General features: G+C 38.1%; 1 protein-coding gene across 1 annotated transcript in view; it reads left to right on the top strand.

The window, feature by feature from the left end:
• MAGI2 (membrane associated guanylate kinase, WW and PDZ domain containing 2) overlaps window positions 1-20089 on the top strand; it is a gene marked incomplete at its 5' end in the record, with an annotated part of 532170 nt that overhangs the window by 394826 nt on the left and 117255 nt on the right. Inside the window, 1 exon segment of the mRNA XM_035896847.1 lies at window positions 17288-17923. Coding sequence (XP_035752740.1) covers window positions 17288-17923 — 636 coding nt within the window.

Below are 20089 nucleotides of genomic sequence, written 5' to 3' on the forward strand. Positions count from 1 at the left end.
GCATGTGTGTGCGCCTGTAGAAGGAGGCAGGAGAGGGGAGGGCAAGGTACAAAAGAAAAGAAGAAATGGAGCTCTGTGGGAAAGGTTTGAGAGCAGTGATGTGAGTATGGAACTTTTAAACACTGACAATTTCAATCCTTTTGATGTATTGCTTTCTTCTTCAGCTCCTAATGAAAGTAAATTAAAATTCTTTGTATTCCACTAATTTATTCTGCATTAAATTTGGCATCATTACACACAGTATTTACTGAGACTTTCTTTGCCATACTGAGCATCACCTGTGGTACCACTGAGGAAAAGTCAGATAATTTTGGATACCTCTTCTTCTCTTGATAGGTCTGTTCCTTGAGAATTTATGCATAGGCTAATAGTGAGTCATGGCGCATGCTGGGTTATGCTGCTGCTCTGTTATTCATGATCTTTCCTATTCCACCTGTACGTACACAAAATAACAAGTCTCAATAAGCAAAGGCTATCAGCAGTTGATTATTACTGGCCTGAAATCATGCCTTTGAATCCCTCAGATCCATCAGTTCTGCAGAAGCTGGCAGGGCTGAGCTGGGGGTGCCTGTAACATAGTGAAGGACTAAAAGTGCACAGGAAAAATCGGTGGTTTCGCGCTGGGGCAATTCGGAGAAAGCAGGCAGCAGAAAGAGGTGGAAAACTGGACAAGAGGAAGTTGAGGTAGTAATGTGAACCTGACAGTGCTTTCATGTCTTGTAAGGGAGAGGTGCCGGTTATAGTTTAATAGAAATGTCATTGTGGCTGTATGGGAATGAAAGACACGCAAGATGTGCAGGACAGCATTAATCGTACCACTGTCACTAGCATGATACTAGGATTATTTCCCCTGATATTGGCCAGAGCCTCAGCCAGGGCTCTTGGTCCTTGTCTTGTTAATGGAGCCTGGTTGACTTTCTTCCACTGAAACCTCTAGAAAAGTCCCATGGACCACAAGGCATCCTGGTGGGCTCAGGCAGGTTGTCCTCAGGCAACTGGAGAGGAAGGCCTCCACCCACAGCACAGACACCGCCTCCCATCAGACCTCGTCACCAGCACCAGAACTCACTCTTGGTTTTAACCTTGTTTAGTTAATAGGTGGGTTTGGGGGTACATTCCTCTGTAAAATTCCACATGAAATTCATGCAACACATCAGTGCTACACATTGAACCAAAATATTTACCACATTTATCTGTTCATACTTTTTATATCATTTTAGATGGTTGCTTTATTTTAAGGGGCTTTTGTTCTAGCATAGCCAAGAGAAGTTAAAAATACTATTTTTAGTTTTACCTCTGGCCATTTTCCAGACAGGTTAGAATGGCAGCATCATTAATCAGAGTTCAAAAAGCTTTCTGGTTTTTTGGTAGATTGTTTTCGGCAACCTGTTTAGTCTGTCTTATTCCAATTATTTTCTGTATATCAGACAGTATATTTTTTAGGCCAAACTTGATTCCATCAAAAGAAAATGCTGTTACATAAGTGATTCAAGTGTTTCTAACACAGTTCTTACTCATTTAAAAAAAAGTTGTTTTGGGAAATAAGGATAATAAGAAGAATTGCACTTCAACAATTGTTTCTGTCAAAAATGCTAATCCATCCCAGGTGCCAAGCTGCTGGATTTTTATTTTAAACTTATATAGCATTGTAAATACTATCTTTATAGTCCATTCAGGTCTGAATGCAGGATTGTGATATTTTAAACATTTCCTGTGCTACAAGAATAATGAATTCCGCTTAGCTAGAGCATAATATATGTCATTTCAGGTCAACTGGAAGTGGTAGTTTTCAAAAAATATTGGCAAATTATTATTTTTTTTAAAGTTCAAACTGAAAATAATACTATATTAACAAAGTTCCATAATGAAACAAAACATTAATGTTTCTAATTTTTAGAGGGTTTTTAATTGAAATATTAAAAAAGAAAAAATTGCCACAAGCTGACAATTTCTTCTAGCTAACCCCAGCCTAGAAAAAATTCTCATAAAACATATTCTTTGTATAACCTCTTTTTACCAGCTAGATCTTAACTTTCTATTTACCAAAACTCCTAAAGATGAGAATTTTCTTAAAGTTTGTAAAGCAACATGCATGTCTGTAGTGTATGCATAGGCACCGATGCAGCGGTGCCGCGTCGGTGCTCCAGCAGTGACACCACTATCAGCACCCTCCGAGGCCACACAGCACCCCAGGTCTTTTTACAGCAATGTCTTATACAACCATTTTTAAAGGCCAGAGTTTCACCTGAGTCATCCAATTCTATGTCACACTTCCAAATGTATAATAAGTTTTCTAATCACAGTCTGTTAGAGAGACTCCATTGCAAAACAATGGTATACACATTGTATGTAATGCAGGTATCTGGATGTATCTAAAATGTTAAATACATGGTAATATAACATTGGTTATAATACTACTAGCAGATGTTGAATGTGTATGATGAAGTGCTTTTATACATGCAGGTGTGCTGAAGGTGTGTCTCTGTGTAAAAATATACATGTGCTTATCTGAATATATATACATTTATATATACTAAAAATAAACATAAAATTTTGTCCATTTCAGAAAAAAAAAATGCAGTTGTTTCTAGGAATTAGGGCAGGTAGTTGGACTATAATATTATTTTATCATACCAAAGATTCTAATACATATAACACTGAGGTGCTCCATGCCATGGAGCAGATACTTTCACAGTGATCAGCGTGGTCCCAGGGTTATGGATTTTGACTTTCTCACACAGAAATATATCCACATGTAGGTGTTAGCCTCATTTTGCATGTGTCTGTTAGAATTAGGAGCTAATTTTCTTTCACTATGAATTCTGCATTGAACATGCTTTATCTTGGGTTGGCAGAAAAAGCCAGGTTTTCCCTGATTTGGGTCTTCTACCAGTTAAGTGCAGGAGTGGCACTGGCCACAGAAATCAACCTCAGGTCATCATCCCCCTTTGTCTCTCACACACACGTAGCTGGAAGGAAGCTGAGGGGAAGAGACAGACCAAGTACAGGAAAAAGGAGGGACTGGAACAAAGACCCTAAAGCAAAGGATAAAATATAAAGTGTAATCTCAATAAAGACTGGGTCAAAATCTGTTTGCACAATGCAAACACATCAAATGCATGTAGACAACCTTTAATCTATCATTTTCTGAATTTGAAAGTTTTATTTTTGTGTATATAATAGATATCATAATAGAGACTTGAAACAGTCCCTCTCCGAGTCAAGACTGGAAGGAGAAAGCCAGTGTCTTAGTCAGTGCCTGATAGCCTTGCGTGGCTGTGAAAGCAGCCCTATCCAGCTGACAAGCGGAGCGATGCCTAATACCTTGTACAAGATAATTGCATCCACTTCAACAGGCGAGATTTTTACTCTTTCTTGCAGTGGCAGCAAGTTCTTCTCCCAAATCTTAGGAATGACATGGGCTACCATGACTTTTTTGTGACCTCTGTTTGCATCTTGCAATAGCAGTTATTAGGGACAGGCTATATATCGAACTTACTCCTTCAGAGTAATTTAAATTTCTCATGTACTGTAGCCTTACTATTATATTGCTATCAGTGATGGAATAGATGTTCTTCTAAATCCTGATTTAGCTGGAAAAGAGAGGAATCTCATTAAGCTCGTATAATTTTTATTCCTTTTTCTTTTCACCTCTTTACATTTCAGTCAATTTGATGCAACAGTATTAATTTGCCATTAAATGAAGGCACACCTTGTATTTTTGTGTTTGAATTAGGCAGCATGTCTGTTTTTTAATTTGGGAGAGTGAGGCATTTGAGGAAATTGCAGAATGCTCACGTAACTAATTTCTCTTTTAATGGTGACAGCTTTTAATCTCTTTCACATCTTGTTGGTATCTGAGCACATCTGGGTCTTACTTAGGTATTCAAAATCTTTGTTATGCCTCGAGAGCATCCTTCCCAAATGGATTCTATTTGTGCAAGTGAAAAAGAATATATTATCCGTCATCTTAAACAGTCTTGCTTTTGCACATTCCCTTTAACTACACGAAAATAACCATACAGACAAGTACTCGTTCTACTTCTTTTCATGGTTGGGGGGAGGGTGAGAATCCTTCAGTAGAAGTGTAGAGAGTGGGTAAGAACCAAGTTGGGAAAATATTTAATTATAATCCCAAGTAGAACCTGACTAGGCTCCAGTGGAGGAGAAGCACAGTTGTTACGTGCAAACAGTTCTTCCCTGTGCGCGCAGAAGACTTGCAATCGCACCTAAACCTCATCTTTGGCATTACTCATTTTAATGATGCTATCATTTTTAGAATGCCAGGACAGGGTCATTGATAGGTTTAGGGAACATGTTTTTGTACGGTTATCTACTGACAGGCAAGGACTGTGCAAATAGAGCAATACCTTTCAGCTTCCTCGGCCAACATGTGGGACAGTAGGCACTGATACCAGAGGGATTTATCCTACATTTTCTCCACACCATTATGTCTCTCCCTCAGCTGCTGCTAGTATTTTGCTTTTTTTTCTCTATTTCCATGTCACTTAAATGACATTATCAGTTCCACTATTCCCAGCCCTCTTGTGCTAGGCTGGCTTTGAAGGATCTCTGGTGCTATGGAGCTCTTTCTGATAGCAGCAGCCTAAAGCTGGACATAGAGGCAGATGGTCTCAGCTTGGTCGGAGAAAAGGCTGTCCTGTGCTTTCAAGCCCATGTGAACACAGCTGGAAGAGAATGTGCCGCCTATGGTTATCAGCAACACTGCACCAAAGAAACATCTCTGCTTGCTGTTCTATAAATTCAGGTTTGCCTCAGAATCCAAAATACACTCTCCAGTTTTTAGACTAGATAGACCTCCTTCTAAATCACTACTCTTTTTGAAGCTAGCTGAAGCTACATAAATAAGTGTGAAAATATGCATACCTCTGGTTTCCAAAAGTGCCTTTTGGATGAGTTCTACTAGGAGCGCTTTATGGTATTCAGCATTTAATCCACAGTTTGTTGCAATAAATCCTGGAGGACATTGAAGTCTGAGAAAGAAAATGGATATGGTCACTGCAAACACCAAAGTTAGTGTCCTCTCTTTTTACAGTCTTCATCAAATAACAAATAAGCACATTGAAAAGCTTTCACATTAGTTATCCCTAGCATATTGAATAATTCATAGAAGTAGTGTTAATAATTGTACTATAGTGACATTAACAGCATGGTATCAGGCTTTTTCCTTGGATAAACCTCCTCCGCTGTCCCTGGTTAATCAGAATACTCCTTGCCATGGGAATGCTAGCAGTGCTGTTACAATAATTCTCTTATGTGGGATAATAATATACATATTTTTGGAGTGATAGTGAAAAGACTGGATTGTTTCATTCTCAATGAAAATAAATTGATAGAACTTTTCAGAATTTGTTTCTTCACAGTGTTTAACTATAATTCCACTTATTTATTAACCCTGAAGCTCCAGTCTTCACAATGATTCAGCAGTAGTTTGCAGTATTCCAGGTTCACCAGACATTAAATACATTGATAGATTTGTTCATCTTTATGTATGTAAAATTTGTCAAGGCTAAACAATTTTGGGATTCCTTGCTGACAAAAGCTAAAGCACTGCCAGTTTGAAAATGCTGTGATTTGTTCTTCTAAAAATTATGAGAAAATAATATATAAACTCTTAATAGTATAAAAATAGAGCAATAATAATATAACTAGATTACTATGTTAATATAATTATATTATTATAATTACATTTTATAATTATAACATTTAGTACATTGTTTTCAATTATTGTAAAAGCTTATTCTATGTTACAAACAGGTTTATTGTCCTATGAACGGGTACACATTCTCCTTACTATATCCACTGTAAAATCCATGAAATCAAAACGAAGTCAGACAAACACTGAATTCATTTTCCCAGTCAGGCTTAACTTTGCTGGTAGGACAATATTATTTATAGCGATGTCTCTCTTATTAGTGTCAGCAGCCCCAGTTTTGGTTTGAGTGATTCATAAAGGCAATTTTGAATTTCTTTTCGTGAACTTGTATATTCTTGGTTATATTAAATGCAGAAAGAATTAAAATAGACAAGGAGCCCTGCTTTCCTTTTTATACCTAGGGGTGTTTGGGTTTTTTAGTTTAACCTTAGGTGAGTTTCTTCTGACTGCAATCCCCATTGGAATTAATGACTGTGTCATTTCACTGTATTTCTACAAATCACTCATATATACAGCTGACACTTTACTGTGGTTTTTTGTCTGGCAATTGCTTTCTGGCAGGGCATGTATGTGAGCATTGTGTGCACAGGAGCCCGAAAAATTAATAATTTCATACTTGAATTGTCATAAGATGCAAAAAGGACAGAAGCAGTTTTAAAACAAATTGCCACCCATTTTTAACACATTAATTTTTAGAGCAGGATTCACCAACATACTCTGGGCTTTTTGTGCCTGCCTGAAGCAGGACAGGACTCAGACACGCAGCCAGTGAGGATATTTTTAAAGACAGGGCAGAACAAAGCGCCCAGCACACATCGGTTTCCTTTCCACTTTCTCCAGTGCTCTGCTGCTGGCATTCACATCCCAAATTCCTCCTGCTCCTTCATTCCTGTATCCCACAGCACACACACTCATCCGTTGCTTATCCTTAGTTATCTGCTGTCTCTAACAGGCTGCAGCCCTGCACACATGGTACTTTTACCCGTCCTCATGCACCTGTCACGCCGCAGATAGTTCTTAGAAGGAAGTTTGGGAAATGGCTGTCCCATTTCCCACCATCTTCACAGGCTTACCAAGTAAGGGTAAGTTGTGCATAAATTATGTTTGAGATAAATTTTCCATGATTTGCCTTTTGTCATTATGGCTACTACCCCCAGTCAGATGGGGGACCACAACTTGCTCTCAATTTTTGATGGGCATAGAAGCAATACAGGAGCAGTGGTAGCACCTACTTTATCAGGAGCAGGATAGAAACATTGTATGGAAGCAAATGACAATAAGTGGTAGCCTTCTGAGGAAAAACTAGGTATAATGATCATTTTGGGAAGCGCTTTTTAACTACAGGCCACCCGTGGGATGATTCACAGTGAGAGCATTAGGAGATGGCAGGCATACTGTGAGATTGCTTTTGAAGTCTGAACAAATAGTCTGATACAGGATCACAGTCATTCATAATAACACATTTTAATGTACTTTTATTCATTGGCTAATTAATAAATTCAAACATCCAGAAAATTAATTCTTTTCTAAAGAGGAAGATATGGTGTGTTGTCAAATACAACAGAGGTTTAGTGTCCCTTTATATAGAAAATCTGAGATTTGACAATTGAACAGCAATTGACATATCCATAATGCGGTTTAGTTTGTTGCCAGGGTTAGGATCCAAGTGTCAAGCTGAACCCCTACATTGCCCTGGAAAATGGCAGAGTATTTACTTTGCAGTGGTGTTATCACTGTTCAAATAGCTACTGCAGTGGAAATGAAGTCACACCAGAATTGCGACTCCACACTGCTATAAACTGCAAATTCTCGTCTCTCAGAAAGCTTGTAAACCAAACCAGAAAACAGAGAAGGTGAATGAGGCATACAAGGAGGCAGAATAGCTAGTGAGAGATTGGATATTCCTCATTAAAGGAGAATGCGATTCTTAGCCATGCAGCTGTACGGGTGAAAAGTGACCTTTGCGTAACCACTGCAAGGCTGGCGTTTCCTGTGTGTTTTAAAGAACTCTTAAAGAAGGGGCTTGGTGGGACTCTTGTTAATGATTTTTGCCTCTGACATCTCACCAAGAATTATTATGTAAGCTGAATTTTGTAGTTTAGACGCAGTGTAGTATTCAGGAATGGGCTGGGGAAAAAAGCATAAATTATTCAGTGGTGAAGGTGTTAAATTGTTTTGCAAAGAATAAAAATATATTGTCCTTGAAAATGAGTGCTTGGCAGAAAGAGGCTCTAGAGATATTAAGATAACATTTGCTTGGAAGGAAGGTCAGTTTGATAATACATTACCCTCTATTAACCTGGAAAAATACAGTAAAACCTGAGAGAACCAAAAGGAACTCCACTATTTCTCTTTGCCATACAATTTTAAAGTATGAAATATATTTATACATTCCTGAAAAAATATTGAGTAAATCTTTTGGTATAGAAATTATGTGAGAAGCTCTCTGAAGTAGAGGTAACTTTTATGTTGATGGTTTTAGTGTCAAAAAAGATAAAATAGAGGTAATACATAAGATAGGCATGTATCAACCTAAAGGTTGAACAGCCTTTATAAAACTCTTAAGTAGAAAATTACTCATATATGATCCATACATTTGTGTGAGATATTTGTTATGAATTGGTAATCAAAGATTACTCCATTTTACATGCACTGAGATATTTGTATGTAGTAGACTATTAGTAAAAATCCATTTATTTAACTGGAAATTATTTCAGTGTTTTGATATATTTAAATTCTGCTTGATACAAATATAATGCTTCCTGTCTTTCATTTTGTATAAAAGCATTAACCTGTAGTAATCCAGCCTCCTTTTGAAGTATCTGTCTCTACCTATGGAAGGTGCTTTTAAGGGAAGGACCTTGTAAATCCAGTTGACTGCTTTCAAGATGCAGCAAGATTTGAGAAATTATATATATGTACAAATGTAAACACACATATAGATATTCTGAATTTGGGGTTTGGCAAGACAGTAGACGCTCTAATAACTAGGATGAAGCAGTGAATGAGCCCACAGTTCATTACAACTGACAGGATTGAGGACACCAGATGTTTAGCCAGAACCAGATCCTCCAGCATAAAGTTTGGGAGTGAATTAATAGTGTTAATAGCAGTGTCTGGGACGACAGTAACTATAAACATTTCTTATGGGAAGCATTTGGGTGCATATTATTACAATAGATTGAACTAACTAAACAGTACATCATAGCAACACCTTCAGATTTGGTGCCTGGCATTTGGCTCCACATCCATGGTTTGGCTCTGAAATAAGCACGCTGATTTTCAGAGTGAGCTCAGTCAGCAGAACGTGGACCTGAGCAATGAATACACAAAAAATCCACAAATCAAAGCTTTTAGTCGTAGCTTTAAATTAAGTTAATGACCTGACTGATAGTGAAATCAGATTTGCACCGGTCGCAGAGAGTCAGCTGCTGAAGTCAGGCACCTGGATGAATGCTCTTTTTGAGTGTAGCAAGAAAAACGGAGTATTGATCCAACAATGATGAAAATCATCGTCTTAGTAAATAGATAACAGAGTCATAAAACCGCCCTGGTTCTGGCAGTAATTCCCACTTCAGTCACAGGGAATGTCCTCAGAAACCGAATATCTCTAAAATCAAAATGAACTTTCAAGTTGTACCTCTATAGATCTTAAATGGAGACTAATCCTACTCATCTGTCTTTGCACAAGTTTTTTAAGTGTCCAGCTAACTGCTGTTACTTTCACTAAGTACAAATTTAGCATGTGACTAGTTATTGCTTGTCCTCATGGTGCTAGCATCACTCAAAGAAAGGAAAAAGCTCTATTAACCATTTCAGTTCACAAGTAAAACATGACTGCCTATTACTAAAAATTCCCAGTTACAGACATAATTCAACATATAGAGACATTTGTCTTTGTGCTACAGCCTCTCTGTAAAAGCTCCATCTAGTTCCTCACCTCATCCATCTCCCTCTTTCCTTCCCAGCAGTTTATGTCAAGAATTAGCAGTTGCAGTGGTGTGCGGTTGACAATGCTGCTGAACATGTCTTCCGCCAGGGACCGGCGGCACGTTGCCAGGCTTCCAGGCGGGGACAGGGGCTGCTTGGTATTTACATCATGCTCTACCATACCCTTATGCCTTTAGGCTGCCGGGAGGCTGGCTGGGCTACTTTCCTCCTCCTGGGATCCATTACCTAGATAAATGTGACGCTCTGCGTACAGAAATAAAATGTTGTGCGTACAAAAGCAAATGTGTTGTAAATTTTGACCTCGTTTTTCTAAAGAAAAAAAAAGGGGTTCATTTCTACATGAGCCTCTGCTGACAGTGACACCTTTCAAAGTGATCTCAAATAGCTAGGCAAACATGGCATACATTTTTTATCTTGCTTTTCAGACCCACTGATATTTTGTCATGCAGTTCATCCACACCAGGCATTTCAGGATGCGCAAGTAGCTCCTGCAAGCAAAACATGGACAGAACAGGCTTTCATAATTTGTAAATAAAAGGCTGCCTTGAAAATTGGACCTTTTTCTTTTTATATGGTCTTGCCTCCAAATTACTTACCACCTTTTAAATATTTTTTTTTGTAAAGTGGCACTTTTAGCATCCATGCTATGCCTTCAGATGCCTGAAGAAGTGAAAAACTGTCTAGCTAGGAAGAGAATTTGCTTGCTCTTTAGCACTTTATGAGCAGCATTCATTTAAGCATTCTTTTGCTATTGCTTTATTTACATTTTTAATCTGCATTTTTTCATGTTTACTGGATCAGCAAATAATCAAGGTCTTTAGATTTTTTTGGAATGTATTTTATTCCTCTCCCCAAAAAAGTTAAATGCCTCTAAATAGCTTTTACCACTATATGCAAAATACAAATAAAATGTAAATAGTTTCTTCTACTAATCCACATCTGCCTGGGTGTAATTACATGATACATGCTGGTTAAGCACAAAAATTTTGAATAGACAGCTTTTTAATTAGGCATGTGCATTGGGTCACAGTAGAATTAAAATAGGTTCTGAAAAATTGATTGTATAAAAATGGCACCTGCTTACTCAACAGATCTGATTCTTGGGTGAAGTTGCAGACACATGCCTGTGCCACATCCTTCTGCTGGCCCTTCCAAGTTCGGAGCCAGCGTGCTCAGTCTTTCCAGTGATGGGGACAGATTTTAGCCCAAGTTGACCTCTTCTACAGTGATGCTTTGCAGAATTACTGACGCGCAAATGTGCCAAAGAGCCAATTTACATCTGTTGCTCAGGTTTCATTAAGAGGAAAATTTAGGCCTATCTAATGCAGGTTTAAGTGCCCGAATGCCTAGAAATACATTTTGGTTTCACCTTCTGTCGGATTTAGTAAATCATAATTTTTGTTACCCTGATTTTTTCCCCTGAACCTCCATTCCCAGGGTCCAGTGAGTGAAAGGAGGATCTGTGGATAGTGGTTACCTGTCCACTTTGCAGAGTTTGTCTGCACACGGGTAAAACTTTCTGTACAAGGTGAAAACTGGGAAACAGTTCTTCCATGCCAGTATGAACAGAGATATTTTAATGGGCTGTTCAGTGTTCTCACATACCAGCAAGTGGTCCTGAAATTATTTCCGAGCGCAGAGGCAGCTGAGCATTATGTCTCCCAGCAGCTCTTTTCATTTCACTGTGGCTGCCACAGTGCTATCTATCAGATAAAGTTGTTACAAAGCTAATAATAAAGTGGTCAATTTTAAATTTAGCTCTCCCGATCAGTAGCTGTGGTTATTATATGCAGGTACCTCTCCCCAGGTTACATTCTCGATAGGTTTTAGCAGTTAATTTAATGTTCATTTAAAAAAAAAGTTAACATTTTCTTGGCAGGTGTTTTAAGTATTTCAGTATTAATATGCTATAGTCATCGTACACTGCAATCTCCTCTAAGAAGTTATTATAATTCAATAATTTTTATTTTAAAAATAAGAGTAATTATGTAATGAGTATAAACAAAAAGTAGAGCCAAATTTTTCAAAAAAAAAAATAAAGTGGGCTACCATGAGCTGCAGGATCCTAGGTTTTGTCTTTTGTCTATGAAGATTATGCCATGCAGATGTTAGCAGCTAGAGCCAAACTGGTGTTACAAGGTTCTGTGGTGGGGCAGAGTACAAGAAAACAGAGAATTTCTGTTTATGCAGAACTTTTTGAAATCTTTTACATCCAAGGAAATGCCTCTACCCATTCATAACAGGAATTATTTATTCACACACTGGATTAACACCTATGGCAAGTGAAAGGAAGTTGAGATTCAAAGTTTCAGAATATAATTTGGCTGCTACTGTTTAACCAAATGATCCCTCATGCACTTGTTCTCTGTACTGCTGCTAGTAACTGTATGTGCACATGTAAAAATGGCTCATTTCTCATGAACCTTCGCCTCTTTCATGACCATCAGTCATGTGCTGCTGTTATTAAAATTGCTCCCATGTTTCATATCTCAGTACTGGAAACATGCTAACACCTCTGAATTTATCATTAATAGGCTACAGTGCCAGCAATCTTGCAGCACTTTGCAGAAAGAGAAGACAAGGTCACTGCTGAGAAGTCACAGAAATAGCTGGTAATTACAGTAGTGTGGGTGGGCAGGTGAAGGGAAAGATTCAACGATAAAGTTGTCACGTATTGCTAGTTCTGAAGCTCAGGCAAAGTATGCATATGCAGAATTTAAAGTATATGGCTGAGAAATGCAAGTGGGAATAAATAATGCCGGAGAAGTTAGCAGAGTTTACCTGGGCTATAAATGCAGAAAAAACAAAAAATGCAGCCTGAGTCTTGCAGAGCTGGTGGTTCCTGTGCTCACTTGCCAAACCATGGGCTGTCTCCAGCTCCATTGCTATGGGCTTGGGCTAGGGTAGCAGAGCTGTCTCCACCCCACACCAAATCACAGCATTCTGTCATATTTTAAGCACACGAACACAGATTCTCAGAGCTTGATCCAAAACCCATCAGAAACAATGGAGATATTTCTACTAAACTTTGAATGCAGACATAAATTAACAACAAAGATCTAATCTGCATTTTTTCCTCTGCATGCATAGCAGAAACAATAACTGGAGTCACTGAATAATATAGGTTCTTCAGAAAGGAGGGAAATAGAGCTGGTAGCATTACATGAAACATTAGGATAATTTGTAATGAAATGAGTTATGTCAATAAAACAGATTCTGTTTTGATCAAGCACTTCAAGCATGAAAAAAGTATTTTTGCAGAATTATTGCTTGCAGAAAATCCCCAGGGTGCCAGATTTAACTCTGCAACATTATTGCAGAGAGGAATGTAAGTAAGAATCTGTCATTAAAGGATGTTGAAGCTCACAAATTTCTTCACCAGTTGCAGATAATGGTAATTTAGATCTGGTTTTTGCTTTGAAATATGTAGGTAACAAAATTTAACTTTTAACAAAGCATCCAGGCATTGAGTTCATTAGCATTACATGACAAAATAAGTAATGATCAGCAAACTTTAATAAGCAAAACAAGCTAGTTAAAGAAGTGAAATATTCTGGAGCTTTATGGGTATTTCTGTGAAGAGGACATCACATTTCATCCAGTGTAACATACTGTGCTGTATCTGACAATGGGGGAGTAGGTTCAGCCACCCAGGAAGTCCCCTCCAGACCTATGTTCCTGTATTTCTCTGTTAAATGCAAGAGCCTTAAGTAAAGCAGAGGTAAGACACTTCAACAGATTTGGTGTCTGTCAATATTCTCTAACATTCTTTGACCTAATGCTGAATTTGGACGTTGGCTGCTGGACACCAGAATCTGTTCTTGTTACGGTGTAGATGTTTGAGATGTAGGACAGGATATTTATTGTCTACTCTATGGGGTATCTTATCAAACCTACCACTTCATCTAGACAGTTTCATTGAGATGCCCTCTCCATAGACCAGCCATCCTGGTCTCCCTTATCCCTGAGCAGTCAAGATAGGTTTCGTAGGGCATATGTAGACTTTGTACAGGCTAGTGAGGAAGACAAAATTGAGGAGAGCACCCAGTAGTGAGGATGTTGAAGTACAGAGATGTTCAGCCTGGAGAAGAGAAGGCTCAGGGGGATCTTACCAATGTATGTAAATACCTGAAGGTAAGGTGCAAAGAAGATGGAGCCAGGCTCTTCCCAGTGGTGCCCAGTGACAGGCCAGAGTCAATGGGCATAAACTGAAACACAGGAGGTGCCGTCTGAACATCAGGAAACTCTTACTGTGAGGGTGACTGAGTGCTGGAACAGGTTGTCCAGAGAGGTTGTGGAGTGTCCCACCTTGGAGATATTCAAAAGCCACCTGTACATGATCCTGGGCAGCTGGTTCTAGGTGACCCCACTTGAGCAGGGGCGTTGGACAAGATGGTGCCTTCCAACCTCAATCATTCTTTGATTCTGTAAGCAAGTTCCAGTCGTTTTAGTAGGTCTAATTCTAAAAGCCAAGCAAAGTTTGATGCTTAATATAAATGTTCTGCTTAACTTCAAAGATACCCACTCACTGTGAAACTGTGATTTCTGGAGGCAGGCTATGGCTTGCTCAGAAAATCAGGCAGGATTTATAAAGGGGATCGCTATTATGCTTGTCCATATGCACCCATTATTATTAGAAGCAGCAGGAGAGAACAGGCAGAAAGATGCTACAGGAATCTTTCAGGGAGTTTTCCTAAAGTAGAGAGGGTTTGAACTTTGTGTTAGCATGCCTCTGGCTCTGTAATGCTCTTATCTTATCTCTCTCTTCCTACCAAGTGCTGCTGGGTACTTCTCTCTGTGTCAGCAATGAGAAACTCAGCCTGGAATATGAGTTAGATTTGGAGAAACTCCTACAGTCCAGGGATGTATTTCAAGGATTTCTGAAATTAACCCCTTTTATTCCTCCTTCATGTCTCATGATCTGAAACTCCGTCTCTTCCCAGCTTACCACTGTAGCTTTTTCTTTGAGTTGAGCTGAGTAACTCCTGCCTTTTTCCCCATCCCTCTTAACCTTCAGCCATATGTTCTCCATATGACAGTACAGCATTATGGGTCCCAAATGCTTTAACTGTGAGTGAGTTACAACTTCAGAGTGTGCCTAGACGTGCTATTCATGTTATACCTCAGAAACCACGAAGACCTTTAAAAATGTTGATTCAGGAAATGCTAAAGAATTTTCTGCTGTCTTGAGAGGGATAATACAGGGTCTGAAGAAGGAGTTCTTACCCAAGACCTTCTAATGCTCAGTTTTGCCTGTTTAGCAATTGGGGAAAGGGGCTACTTGGCCTATATATCTCCTGATTGCACTCCTTGTGCACAATCTAATTTCTTTTCACTGGAGACCTATGTAATGTCAACAAGTTTATCTGATTTTATGATTTATGAAAAACATACTGGTTTAAGTTTTATATCATAGCTAATCCTGTACAAATGCATAAAGTGAAGGGGTAAAAGCAGAGAATGATTTACTTGCCCAGCACAATAAATGCATTATTCCTTTTGCACCCTGCCTGAGTATTGCAAGAGAGGATGAACAAACAGATTGGTCTCCTCCCACCACATATCTGCATTCCCAGCACTCAGGGAAATAAAGACTGCATGGATTAAAAAGTTGCAAGGGTACTATTAAGGCATAAGCTACTGAAGCAGGAGCATGCATTGAAGAGGTCTCAGTTCAACAGTATCAGTCCTGTTATGAGCAATGTCAGCCTCACTGCTGATGCGGAAGCCAGGGAGAACACAGGTAAGCGCTTTCTATACCAGGGCATGAGCAAATCACAATGAATTGCAGCCATTGCCACAATAATTTAGTACAGTACATTCTTTCTCTCTTTTAAATCTTGCCTTTTGAAAACTGTTTTACTCTCAGCTGCTTGAGGCAGAAACATTGGAGATCTTTCAGCGCTGCCTATGAAGTGACCTTAACTCTTTTGCTTATAGTTTGAAATCTATTTATGATGTACATTTAAGGCAGTATTTGCAGCTCCTAAGGTTTCTGTGAATAATATTCACAAACATTTAAACAAACTCTCTTAGTATTTTTTTCCCTTGACACCCTCTGAAGAGATCTTTCTCTGAATCACAATTTGTGCATATGCAATTAATTACTGTCAGGCTGTTAGACACGCTGATCGTGTGGGAATTGACCATTTCGTTTTCACATAGAAACAGCCTTTGCCTTGCGTTGTCACATAGAAACAACCCTTGCACTGGCATCTTGATGATGCTCTTTTCTCCTCAGTTTGCTTGATTAGATCTTTTGATTGAAATACTTGAAAGACATAATTTCATAAATGCACTTGAAGCAATTCCACACAAACAACCTCATCCTCCCTAAATCATTCTCATTTTATTGCTGAATTTTCAAATAGCATTAAAAACCATTACATTATGACAGGTCAGTTATTGAACTGTGTATCCTGTAGATGCTTCACAGTGTTGTCTGTATAAATGCTTTCCTGTTCCTAATTAATGGTAGGATAATAAGACAGTCTTCGCTTAGAAAAATAGTTTACCTTGTGGAGTTCTCTAACCAAACATCCTTCTCCTTTGTTATAAAGATGCAAACTGTTTTATCAAAGTGGAAACTGACTGTGGGTCATCAAATTATTCTGAATATAATTTGTACTGATTACTCATTTTTATTTTAATATGCACCTTAATAGTACTGTAAAAAATTATCTGTGGCTATAATTATATAGATCCATTCTAACAACAAGAAGAAACTTGAACTTACTTCTGAACTTTTCAGTAACAGAAGCTGGTTGGTGCATGAACAATATAGAAACCCATAAATAGCCTGTTCACTTAAAGTATTCTGCTTTCACATATGCTCTGACTGGTAGCGCTATACTATACATGAGACAAGATTTGGAGATAAAGGTAGTACCTTTATTTTTATTTGACCAGCTGGTTTAGCTGGAAATATTAAACTGATTTTCAGACATTTGCCTAGCTTTTTCTAATAAAAAGCTATTATACCTACCTACAAAATTTGTCCTGTTATTGTCCTTGTACCATCATGGCTACAACAAAATGCCACTAAACATCTCTACGATATGCAAGATACAGTTTAGTTCATGCCTAGAATGGGAAATGGCTGTAGTAGTCCTGGATGTCTGATAGCAAGTAATGACATTTAATAGGAAACTGTCAATATCATGATCAATGCAAAAAGTATTTCCTTATGTGCTTGCATGCACAGTCTTGCATCCCTATTCATTGATTCTTAAGACCACGAGTGCTTACTCTTCCTTTTTTTTTTTCTTTTACTCTTCACCAAACAATGGTATTCCTTGACAACCAACCCTCCAAATAAACGTTGATTGTATCTTGTGAAAAAATAATCTGTGGGCTACACTGAAAGGAGCTGAAAAAATAGGGAAGAAATGTTAAGAAAAGGTGTATGTCTGGATACAGCTTAATTCTCCAGCTGCGAGCTTCCACTGAAAAGAAATAGTACTGTCATTGTCTATTTGTATTACATTTGTTGGCAGTCAGACTTTACTTTTTTGTCTCCATTACTTGAGTCAGTACGTTAATCTAATTTATTTTATTATTTAGTAGAGTTCTACCTATCTCATAAAAAAAAAAAATGCACTGCATATACAGTAACTGATGTTGTCTCATGTTGTCACTATTCTTTTCTTCTCTTTTTAGGTGATGTCATTGTCTATATTAATGAAGTTTGTGTCCTTGGACATACTCACGCAGATGTAGTCAAACTCTTCCAGTCTGTTCCTATTGGTCAGAGTGTCAACTTGGTGCTATGTCGTGGATACCCTTTGCCCTTTGATCCTGAAGATCCTGCCAACAGCATGGTGCCACCCCTTGCAGTAATGGAGAGGCCTCCGGTAGTGGTAAATGGAAGACATAACTATGAAACTTATTTGGAATACATTTCTAGGACTTCTCAGTCTGTTCCAGATGTAACAGATCGACCACCACACTCCTTGCACTCCATTCCAGCAGATAGTCAGCTTGATAGCACATTCCCACCACCTGCCCATGATGATAATGTATCAATGGCTTCTTCTGGGGCCACCCAAGCTGAACTCATGACCTTAACCATTGTGAAAGGGGCCCAGGGCTTTGGCTTCACTATAGCAGACAGTCCTACAGGACAGAGGGTGAAGCAAATTCTAGACATTCAGGGATGTCCTGGTTTGTGTGAAGGTGACCTCATTGTTGAGATCAACCAGCAGAATGTACAGAACCTGAGCCATGCAGAAGTAGTGGATATACTTAAAGAATGTCCTGTTGGAAGTGAAACTTCTTTGATTATCCATAGAGGAGGTAAGTTTGGAAAGTCTGTACAATTACGAAAATGTGTGTAAAAGGTTCTAAACCATAAGACATACATATATATACTCACTACATCCTTGTGTGCTAGATTGCAAATTAATTTCCATGTTGCGGGAGGTAACACCATTGGTTCTGGAAAAGTGTGTCTGCAATTAAGTATCCTAGGCAAAATCTAACAGTTTGTTGTACGTTCCTTTTTGTGTTTTGAGTGTCAATGGTCCCACCTCTGTATAAGGGTAAAACTAGAGCAGTTCCAGACCACATAATAGTTTATATGGTATCTGCAGCAAACTCTTATAGTCCCAAAGCAATGATGTAAGCTTTAGATATATTTGTATATATTGACTCATTGAGGTAGATCAAAATCAGAGCAATCTATTAGCACTTTACAAGGTTACTGGTTTCGATAAGCCATTTTACCTCCTTTTTCTGCATTGTAAAAGTATTGTACAACAGTTGTTTTGTTTCTTTCTTGACAACGAAGATCCATAGTACATTCTTCTCTGTTTTTAAAAAGTAGCTTCTAGCAACTTAGTTTTTCTGACCAGCATGAGAGTAAGCTTGAATATACACCACTGGAAGGGGAGAGTCAAGACTTGTCTGTAAGGAAGCAATAACAACAGAAGTCTTAATACCTTGACGGTTATAAGTAATTTCGTAGCTTTTTATATTTTAGCCAAACAAATTTTCTTCAATGTTTTGAGATGAGCACCCATCACAATTTATTATTACCTGAAGTGAATAATGATTGAATTTCTTTAATTAAAGATCTTTGTTCCTCTCAAGGCATTCATACGTCACTGAATGTAAGTTATGCTGTGCTTCAAAAGAAAAAAAAAAAGGATTTTACACAAAAGTACAAATTACTTTCCTTCTGAAGAGTAAAGGTGGGGAAGTGAAGCTTTAATGTTTGTGTACGCCAAATGCTCATCATTAGAAAACCTACAAATCCTTAGAACAATGAATATACTAACATTTTATCAAATTGCAGAAATAACAAACATAAGGTGATTTAAATATCTATAGATTCATATAGTCAATAAAGTAACTTTCATATCTATATTTAAAAGAATGTTTTATAAGAGACAGAATCTGACATTTCTTTGGAATGAAACCAAATTAAGAGTGATAAGTAAAGGCCAATTGGTGTCACTATAGTATTTGAACTTGGAGAAAGTTAATTGTTGCAGAAGTGCTGTATTAGTTGGTATTAAATCTGGTTTTATTTGATATCCATTAAGAATCTGGAACATTGGAGTAAGCAACATTTTTTCTGAAGATTCTGACAAATTAGGGAGAATTTAATAGCAAAAAAAGAGTATAAAGGGGATTAGAAGGGTTAATGTAACCCCAAAAGATGGAATTTTATTTTGGAAAAAATCAAGCTAATCCCCCTCTAGAGGAAAACAATTCAGAACACCAATCTTCAGAGACAAGTGGAGTGTGAAATCCAGTATGCTGAACAAGCCTGACAAAAAATAGACAGCAAAATAGATATTTCAGCAATCAGTGCAGGACAGTAGCAAAAAAAAAAACCTGAAGCAGCAACATACTCATGCTCATAGGGATAATTCCTCTCTCTCAAGAGAATTTCTTCTTAGAGCATTGATTCATGATCAAAACAAGTTGATCCACATGATAGTTTAACAAGTTCTGGTACATTAACTGAGCTGTGGTTATTTTCTACACATTGCTGTGGCAGATAGAAGATACTGCACTGAGCTCAACCCTCAATAAAAGCCGTATAGATTTACAACATCTTGTCTTTTGTCAGGCCAAACACTGAGGTACCAATAGTTACCCTGGCTCAGCTGACACAAAATACTAGGTCTAAATGCATTAACATGTTCCTGAGTCTTAACCTTCTGTTGCTGGGGCAGGGGGTCATTGGTTGCTTTAGAGAATGCGGAGAAGAGAAAGAGAGCATGTTTTGTTCATGGTAAAACTATAACCAAGATGAAAGCAACTGTTTGGAATGCTATAGAGTGATTAAATTTAATGGGATGATACAGAAGAAATGGAAGTTTACTATCAGAAATTTCTGTAGATCAGAAGTAAGGAATATACCTTAATGCAAGGTTGTTAGACTCTAAAATTAAAGAAAAGGCTTGTTTATTTGAGTGATTCAAAAGAAGTGAAAAAATACAGTGTATGAGG

Source organism: Egretta garzetta, unplaced genomic scaffold (genome assembly GCF_000687185.1).
Source record: "Egretta garzetta isolate BGI_Z169 unplaced genomic scaffold, ASM68718v1 scaffold156, whole genome shotgun sequence".
Classification (NCBI taxonomy): domain Eukaryota; kingdom Metazoa; phylum Chordata; class Aves; order Pelecaniformes; family Ardeidae; genus Egretta; species Egretta garzetta.